General features: G+C 46.1%; 1 protein-coding gene across 1 annotated transcript; it reads left to right on the forward strand.

Moving 5' to 3' along the window:
* The first annotated feature begins 4252 nt into the window (after positions 1–4252).
* UBQLN3 (ubiquilin 3) lies at positions 4253–6882 on the forward strand. The gene is made up of 2 exons (XM_057750564.1): positions 4253–4312; positions 4593–6882. The coding sequence occupies exon 2, from the start codon at positions 4630–4632 to the stop codon at positions 6598–6600; it is 1971 nt and encodes a 656-aa protein (XP_057606547.1). The 5' UTR covers positions 4253–4312; positions 4593–4629; the 3' UTR covers positions 6601–6882.
* The last annotated feature ends 2883 nt before the right edge of the window (positions 6883–9765 follow it).

Consider the following 9765-nt stretch of genomic DNA (forward strand, 5'->3'; position numbering starts at 1 on the left):
GCTTTGTTACCTGCCTGTTGACCCACCTTTTCCATCTTTTCTGATGCTGCCAGCCAGGAGAAGTCCTGGAATAGGAGAAACCAAACAATGCTTTCTCTACTGAGTAACAGACCACTGGCCAAGGCTGAAAGATCTGTCAATAAAATGGCTATACCAACTTGCCCTCCATCTGAGGTTTGGCTTTATTTTATTATTATTATTTTTTTTAACAAACAAGGCAACTGTCTATGTGTGATATCCCTGCCTCACCTACCATACATGCACGCACACACACACCACATGCATATATCAATAGAGAATCATATTTGCACAGATAGAACCACATCACAGATATCATACCATGCTCACATACCCAAGAACATGCACATATAGCCTCAGACACGCGTGCACACATGGCTCACACAGCCAAAGATTCACATAAGTAGGCACATAAAGTCACCGCACAGTACACCTGACCATGTGTATAGATAGCTGCACACAAATACCTAGAGACCCAAAACAGACCCACATGCAGAGGAAGACAGTTATAACATATCCATATAGTAAGGGGGAAAATACTCCCTATATAGCAGATATTTAGTCCTGAAGACTTCCTTGATTCCTCAAGTCCTAATGGTTCAAGTCTGAAAGTGGAAGAAGAATGGCCTGGTGGGCCAGAGCAGGAAAAATCCGCATTCAGCCAGGTCTTGATAAGCATTTATCCATATAAGTGTCTTTTACTAATTGCCATTGTCACAACCATAGGTTTGGCTGGACTGTTACTATTCTCTTTTTAGCATAGAGAGATACAGCTGCTGTCACCCTCATAGCATATCCCAGCCACTGCAAACACAGGCCTCCATAGGGCACAGCAGCTTCAAAAGTATCGCCTCCTTCAGCATATCTAATATTTGTAGCTCTGTTTTCTACAGTTAGAGGAGGTATCCCCCTCCTCCTGCCTCACCAAGAGTATCCCAGCCAATTAATATATAAAAAATTGTGGTTCAATTATTCAATTATTAAATAACTTAAGAAGCTCTTGCCATAATAAGTCAAATATTGTTTTAGGCATTAAAGAAATAGCAGTGACAAAACAAGTATCCTTTATTTATGGAGTTTATTTTCTTTCTCTTTTGTGGGGATACATTCGACTGAACGTACAGCTATGTTAGGTAATGATAGGTGCTATGAGGAAAAATGCAGCAGGATGAGCTATTCTAAATAGGGGGTCATCGGGGAAGCCCTCTCTGAAAGGTGACACTTGAGCAGAAATCAGAAAGACTTGGGAGAGCAGAACATGCAATTCTCTGGGAGGAGTAAGCTCCAGGCAGAGAAGGCTGCATGAGAGGAAAATCTGTGAGATAAGAGTATTCTCGTTGTGTCTGAAGAATAACAAGGGACAGAGTAGCTGCAGTGGAGTGAACCAAAAACCCGGGGGAAAAAAGAGAACTCTTGGAAATCATGACGAGCTTTGTAGATCTGGTGACGACTTTGGATTTTACTCTGAATGCAATAGAAAATCACTGCTGGATTTTGAGCAAAGGAATGGAGTGATTCAATATATCAGTCTGGCTGCTGAGTGGGGAATAGACTGTGGTAGAAGGAAAAGTTGGAAGTAGGAAAACTAGTTAGAGCAGGTGGCAGATGGCAGTATTTGGGACTAGGGCGGGAGCAGGGGAGGAGTTGAGAAATCATTCAGACTCTGGACTGCAAAGGGAGCCCATGAATTTGTGTGGTCCTCACGGGTCACCCACCCTCCAGCCTTGACATGACCATCAGCAGGAGTGAAGGAGGCCGCACTAGGCTCCCAGTGCTTCTAGTAAATCTACTGCCCAAGACCCCCATTTCACCACTATGACCTATCAAAAAGACACAGCTTAAGAAAGAAAATTATAGCTAAAAACAGATTTGTCACCTCCCCATTAGGATGTCTCTATTCATCCAATTAAGCCTATACCCTCAGTTTACATAAAAAGCCCAGGTTCTCCAGGTCATCTTCCTGATTCTCCCAATATGCTCTGAAAATCCCTCATCTGACTCAATTTCCACTCGTTGGTTCTCCAAATCTTTCCACCCTACCGTTTAGAACTCCATTTAGCAGCAGTGAAATCCTTATATCTGCATCCTTCTCTCTAAATATTCCCTCACCTTTTTGCTGTGGCTGAAATCTGGCTGTGCACTGAGGATACTGCTTCTCCAGCAGTGATGGCTGTTTCTTTCATTCCCTGTGGACTTAGAAGTGGGGTAGTTGTCCTCCTCATACCTTCTTTTGCTTCCTTACCCTAGTTTTCTAGCTTCAACATTACTCAATCTATCATAATTATTCTGATATAATACACACTTAGCAAACACGATGGTATATATTGGTTATATCCAACTCTGCCTAATCACTGTGTAGGCACAGAAAAGCATACAACTATGCCGACTAGTCTAAATTTATCACCGAAGGCTTAATTGGTCTGTTTGTATTCCTACTACATTTTCCTATTATAATGTTTTTTTCTTTTTCTTTGCCAGAATCTACATCAGAATCACCTGGACGGTGTGTTAAAACAGATTTCTGAGCTTCATTCCAAGGGTTTCTGATTCTGTAGCTCTAGAGTAGGGACCCAAATTCTGCACATCTAACAATTTCCAGGTGATGCTGATGACATCGATCTAGGGACTACACTTGGAGCTCCAAGGCCCTAGCCAATTCACTATCTTATATCTGTGAGATGATCATTTCATAACTTTTATCCTCTTCTCAAATCTTCAACATCCCTTTGATCTATTCTGAATCTCAGATGATATTTCACTTATTCCAACCAGAAGACAAAAGTGATCAGAAGTGACTTTCACCTATGTCCGCCACTAAATCAACCGACTAACTTGCATCTGTACCTGTATACTCAGCTCTGCATCTTCTTATAATGAATAAACTGTCCATGCTCCTAAATCAAGATTTTCACTTGGGCACTTGGTTGCAATCCCTCTATCTTCTCAACAATTTACTCTTGCAACTATTTTCTTTTTCTCCTGCATCACTGTGTTCTTCCTCATTGGATTGTTCCCATCAGAATAAAAGCATGTTGTAATCATCTCATCTTAAGAAACAACAACAACAACAACAGCAAAGCCTTTATTCCCCTATTTCCATTCAGCCATCTGCCTTTTCTCCTTTATAATACTCTTATTGGATCCACTTTCTTTCCTACTCGTTTACCTTTAAGCCCACTCCAATCAGGTTTTCTGTCCTCACCACTTTTCCAAACTTGGTGTCATCACAGTCCCCAATCTAACTGGTCTCTCTTGTTCAAATCCAGTGGTCAATTCTCAGTCCTCATCTTACTGACCTACCAGGATCATTTGACACAGTTGGTTATTCTCTCTCTTTTTTTTTTAACTCTTCTTCTTCATTTGGCTTCTTTCTCTAACTTCTTTTTCTGACCATGTTTTATTTCTTCTCAGTTTCTTTTTCTGAATTCATTTAATCTTCCAGACTTCTAAATATTGTACTGTCCATGACTCAGTTTTTTTTTAACCTCTATCCTTTTACTATGCTCACTAATCACACAATTCTAAATAGTCTTTGATGCTGATGAACTCTAGACTCACAATGTTGAACTACCTTCCTACATTTCCATTTGCATATGAAATAGACATCTTAAATATATGTAAAACTGACCTCAATTTTCCATTTAACAACCTTATTTCCTGGTCTTCTTTACCTCAACAAATAGCCAATCCATTCTTTGAATTTTTCTGGGGGATAATAATAATGGGAAAAAAAAATTAAAAGTTTATTTCGTCCTAAACTGCTCTTTCATACTCTAGATCCTACCCATCAGAAAGTCAACACATTGAAATATATATAAAGAATTCCTGGCTAATGCTGAATCAGAGAGGGAACAGGAACATACGATGCCAGGAAGAGGCTCAGCTGGCGAGTAGCTGAATTTGGGTCTTCTTGGGCACACAAGGGGTTAAGGGACCTTTCCTAATTGTCTAATCCCAGTCTGAGTCTCTATATACCATATACCAGGTTGTGTGAAAGCAGAACTCTTGGCTTGAGAAGGAAGGGTAAGCCTAGGTCCCTCACTAGGAAGAAGGCAATTGAGATAAAAGAAGTAGAAGAGTTGAAGGGTGGGGGGAAGTGAAGTCTCCAGGGATCCAGAGCACCTTGGAGAAGTCTCAAGAATCCATTGTATGAGGCTGTGATGTCAGTGCTGAGGTCACATAGGTGACCTGATGGAGTGGGTTCCAGCTTAGAAGGCTTCAAGGGTGCCTGTTCAGCAAGATGAGGGTAGTTTGGAGCCCTGTATAAGAGAAAGGTCGGGGCCACAGCTGATTGGTAAGTTTCCCCAAACTGGGCCCTTCATGCTGCCCTTGCCCGTTCACTCATCAACTATAGACTTCTTTCCCAGAGGCTCAGGTTTCCCTCCCATGAACCCCAACATCCCTCAAACCCCAAATCCTCCCAAAGCATCCTATCCCAGGGACCTTATAGCCCCTTCCATGTGGACCCTCTAGTTCCCTCACCATGAGATCTCAGATCCTCTCCTGCTCACCTTTCCTATACTTTCACCACTGCCCAAAAGGATGATCTCGGTCTTCCATCCTCATCCCCCCAGCTGTGTCCCCACAGACCTGGGCCTCCTGCTGCCCACCATGGCCAGAAGTGGAGAGGCCCTGCCACGAGGCAGCCCAGCACTGGTCCAGGATCCCCATCTCATCAAGGTGACAGTGAAGACGCCCAAGGACAAGGAGGATTTCTCAGTTACAGACACGTGCACCATCCAGCAGCTGAAGGAAGAGATATCCCAGCGCTTTAAGGCCCACCCTGATCAGCTGATCCTAATCTTTGCTGGCAAAATCCTCAAGGACCCTGACTCACTGGCACAGTGTGGGGTCCGAGATGGCCTCACTGTCCACCTGGTCATCAAGATGCAGCGTCGCACCATGGGCACTGAGTGCCCAGCTGCATCAGTCCCTACCCCAGCCCCAAGCCCTGGATCACTCCCTCAGTCAGGCTCCATTTACTCAGCAGATGGGCCACCCGCCTTTAGCTTAGGGGTCCTCAGAGGCCTCAGTGGTCTAGGCCTGACCTCTGGTCGTTTCCCCGACCAGCCAAGCTCACTGATGTGGCAGCATGTATCTATGCCTGAGTTTATGGTTCAGATCATTGATGATCCCTTCATCCAGGGTCTGCTGTCCAGCACAGGCCTGGTATGCCAGCTAGTTCTTGACAACCCCCATATGCAGCAGCTGATCCAGAACAACCCTGAGATTGGGCACGTTCTCAACAACCCTGAAATCATGCGGCAGACACTGGAGTTTCTACACAACCCTGCCACAATGCAAGAGATGATGCGTAGCCAGGACCGGGCACTCAGCAACCTGGAGAGCATCCCTGGTGGCTACAATGTGCTCCGTACCATGTATACAGATATTATGGACCCTATGCTTAATGCAGTCCAGGAGCAGTTTGGTGGCAATCCCTTTGCTACCACCGCTACCGCTAACGCGACCACCAGCAGCAGCCAACCTTCGAGGACGGAGAATTGTGACCCTCTCCCCAACCCCTGGGCTTCCACATATGCAGGCTCAGCTGGCAGAAGAGGCAGGAGGCCTGGGGACCAGGATGTATCTGAACTCAGAAATAGGGTTTCCAACATTCTAGGTAATAGAGGGCTCTATGACTATCTCCAACAATTACATGAAACCCCTCTGTCCCTGGCAACCTATCTGCAGGGGATGGCATCTACTCTCAGCCCAAGCCAAGGACCACGACCGCCACCAGGAAGCCAAGTTCCCCCAACTTCACCCTCATCCCAGGAACCTAAGTCAGGCCAGCCTCTCCCCAAGGAGTCAGTAGCAATCAAGGGGATCCCCTCCTGCCCAGCATTCCTGAGATATCCCACAGAGAACAGTGCTCGAAAAGACGGAGGCCAAAATGGTGCAGGGAATGGCTCTGCTGGCCACAGCACCAACGTGCCTGATCGCGTCTCTGGGCTGGGGCATGATGCCAACAGGGCCCCATTTTTTCCTTCCCCATCATCGCCCACGACAGCGACCGCTGGAATCCCTGAGCATGTCTGGCTGCCGCCAACAGCTTATCCGTGGTCTCTGAGGCTAGCCAGCATGAATCAGGCCCCCCAGGGGCAGGACGAGACACACTGGCAGCCGCCACTGCTGCCGCACCTTCAGGTAGCCATGGCAAACCCTCGTGCCGTGCGTGCCCTGCAGCAGGTCGAGCAGGGTCTGCAGGTCCTGGCTGCTGAAGCCCCTCGCCTCCTCCTCTGGTTCATGCCCTGCCTAGCAGGGCTGGGAAGTGTGGCAGGAGGTATAGAGCCTCGAGGGTGTGCCCTTATGCCTGAGGACTCCCCTCCAGCCCCAGCTCCTGAGGTTCCCTCAGCACAGGGCTCTGTGGAGCAGGGCCTCCATTGCACACCCTTCCTCCAGGTGTTGCGAGCCCTAGCTGGCGCCAACCCCCAGCAGCTACAGCCCGAGGCTCACTTCCGGGCACAGCTGGAGCAACTGCGGGCCATGGGCTTTCTGAATCCCGAAGCCAATCTCCAGGCTCTCATCGCCACAGCGGGGGATGTGGATGCTGCTGTGGAGAAGCTGAGGCAGTTGTAGGAGCCCTAGTTGTTCAGACCATATCTTTCCCTCTGTGCCTTTTCCCCCACATCCCTCTACCCTACTCCCCCATTCTTGAATGCAGCTGCACTATCAACCAAATTTACTATGATGCTCTTTACTGCGGAGACAATGTTGTTCCAGAGTCAGTGAGGAAGAATGAGAGCCAGGGTGGGGGTGCCGTGAGTGATCCAACCACCCCTGCCATACCATCGTGAGGCGCCAGTCTGAGCTCTACTATTGCCTATCTTGAGATGCAATTACATCAAATCTCCAGTGTCACTTGCTGTCTCAGTCTGATTCTTTGTGGGCTATGAGCAAAAGGGGGTGTATAGGAGAAGAGGTGTTGATAAGCATTGTCTCTGCATGGATGGGAGGGCTTGGAGGGGAAACTAAAGGGTTTGAAGTTAGAAGATTCAAAGGCACGGGGAACAGAGGAGGGTGAGCTGAAGACTGCAGTTTTCCTGGCATCCTTCAGAAGGTCCCCCAGATTTGGTGTCCTGTAGGAGCTTCTACCATGCACTCTGTGTTCTTTGGGGCTGTCTTCCACCAGCCAGACTGAAAAGTGGGTACAACTGCTTATTTTTATTTTGGATTTGATTCTGATCCCTGAGTGGATAGCAAGAGAGTAGGAATCAGGCTGAGTTCTAAGGTTCCCGGATCTCATCAAGTTTACAAAGTTACTGTCCCTAATACCCAGATTCATAGTTGATTCCATTGCCACGGACCCAGCTTGTCTTGGATTTCGTCTTTCTTGCAATATCTAGCTCAGAAACTGAGTAGCTACCCTGTGCTCAGCATTCTGCAAGGGATTAGGAATTCAATGTGGGTAAAAGAGTCATGATCCTGCCCTCATGAATTTATGATGGTAGCTGGAACTGTTCAAACAGTACTAATTATATATAATCACAAACTATGATAAGTGTTATAAAAGATGTGGAACTGTGAAATAGTGTAACAAAGGCTTGATCTAGTCTGGGGAGACAGGGAAGGCTTCTGTGAGTACGCACTCCAACCTAAAATCTGAAAAGTGATGAGAATGAAATAGGTAAAGATTTGAGTGGGGAAGAAAAAATATTCCAGCAGAAGAGCCACTATGCACAAAGGCACTGAGGGAGGATGTGCATAGCACATGGGATGCTCCCCAGTACCCACGGGCTTCTGGGGCAAAAGGGTTACAATTCACGGATCAAGTGAGCGAACCACGCCTTCCAGCTCATAAGTGTGCCAGTGGACGCACACAGGTAGACACACCATGGAGTAATGCTCTAACACAAAATGCATATCCCCCCTTTAATACACCTTCACATGGGCACAATTCTGTGCACACGTGTGAGCAGACACACAAAACACAGTCTGTTAGAGTTTTATCAGAGATGGGGGTGTAAACAAACAAAAAAAAGATAATGCTATATTCTTGTCAAGGAAAGAAAAGTGTCTTTGAAAGAGGATACCACTATAGTAAAAGTGGCCGTGGTGTGTGTTTAAATGTCAGAGACTCAGTGTTGGGGGTCCTTTTAGGGAGACACAGAAACTTTCCCTGGAACCTAGGATACTTGGACTAACCTGCCTTATCTTTTTAGCTACTAGCACGTGGCTCAGAGATGAAATGAGCTTTTGGGGGCAACTTTCTCCCATTGTTTTATATTTCAATCTCTAGGTGGAACACAAGGCTTCACACCTCCTTTCTAGCCCGTCTCCATTCCCCACTAGTGGGGTAGTTCTTGTCCAGATCAAATGAACTGTTGTTTATGGTGGTGCTAGGGCAAAGGCAGAGGAAAGTCTTGCCTCTTCATTTCCTGCAGCTAAGGAGTCTCTGGGGCTGCTTCAGACTGCTGAAGTTGTACACTGTCATCTCTAATTTCAACCCTTGGAAGGCCAGGGAGGTCTGAAAAAAAAAAAAAAAACTCAGGGAAAAAAATGTTGCCTTTATTTGCCTTTCATATGGGCCAAGAAAAGCCTGAGGACCCGTATGATGTAAATTCCAGTTCACCAGGGCAGACAGTAGATGGGAATCTGGGTCTACAAGTCCTAGGTAGGGAGGAGAGTGCTCACTTATTGAATTGTTTTTGGATCCTCTCCTATGGAGAGCCCTCTACAGTTGGTTGGGTGTTTGGAATCTTTGGTCTAGCCTCACTGGAGACTGAACTCATCAACCCCAGGTTCAGCTCCATGGTGGCATCCAAAGGAAGGAAGTTCCTGGGGCAGGGATGGCCACTGTCCTCTATCTAGCAGCTGAGGTAGGACATGGCACATGGGAAACATTCAATAAAAGACTGAATAAGTGAATGCTGAATGCTGAATGAAGAAATGAGTGACCAAATGAGAAAGTGGTTGAGGAGGCTAGATAGCTATGAGTTAAGTAAACAATCTCAGAGGACCAGGGCTTCTGCTTGGCAAAATAAAGACTGCTGGAGTTTGGGGAGGAGATGCCTGCAGGCTATCAATGAAAGGGCAGGCATCCAGAGACATCCCATTTACAGTCCCTGCTCTGACTATCACACTGCATTAGCAGTGGTCTCAGTCATATATCTGGGCCTTGGAAGGACCAGACTAGGGGGTTGTGTGGATAAAAGAGAAGCAGAGCCATCATTTTGGTCATACTGGGCCTAGTATGACCTGGCTCTTCCCAAAGAAATGTACCCTTTCCTCAGACCAAGAGTTTTTCTAGAAAACCAAAGAGCAGTGAGGTTTGCAATGCTGATTTGCATCACAAATAGCTAGCCAGGTAGTTGGACAGCAATTTAAGAGAAAGGTATTATCCAAAAACCAGAACGTGCTTTTATGCATCTGTGTTCTTTATTTTTTAAAGATGTTCCCCTAATATCTCTGTCATAAATACATGAGTACATTTTTTTTCACTACTTATATTTAGTTTTAAATAACAGTTAACATTATTGAGACTTTCCTCTAGCCAGGCCCTGTTCCAAGCTCTTTACATCTGAATCCACACAATTGTCCTTTAATGCAAGTATTATTATTCCTTCAGATGAAGAAAACTGAGGCATAGAGGGAGAGGAAAGTTGTAGAGCTCTTTGGGACTTCCCTGGTGGGTCAATGGTTAAGAATCCACCTGCCAATGCAGGGGAAATAAGTTCAAGCCCTGGTTCAGGAGGATCCCACATGCAGCAGAACAACTAAGCCCATGAGCCACAACTACTGAGC

Source organism: Hippopotamus amphibius, chromosome 9 (genome assembly GCF_030028045.1).
Source record: "Hippopotamus amphibius kiboko isolate mHipAmp2 chromosome 9, mHipAmp2.hap2, whole genome shotgun sequence".
NCBI classification, from domain to species: Eukaryota; Metazoa; Chordata; class Mammalia; order Artiodactyla; family Hippopotamidae; genus Hippopotamus; species Hippopotamus amphibius.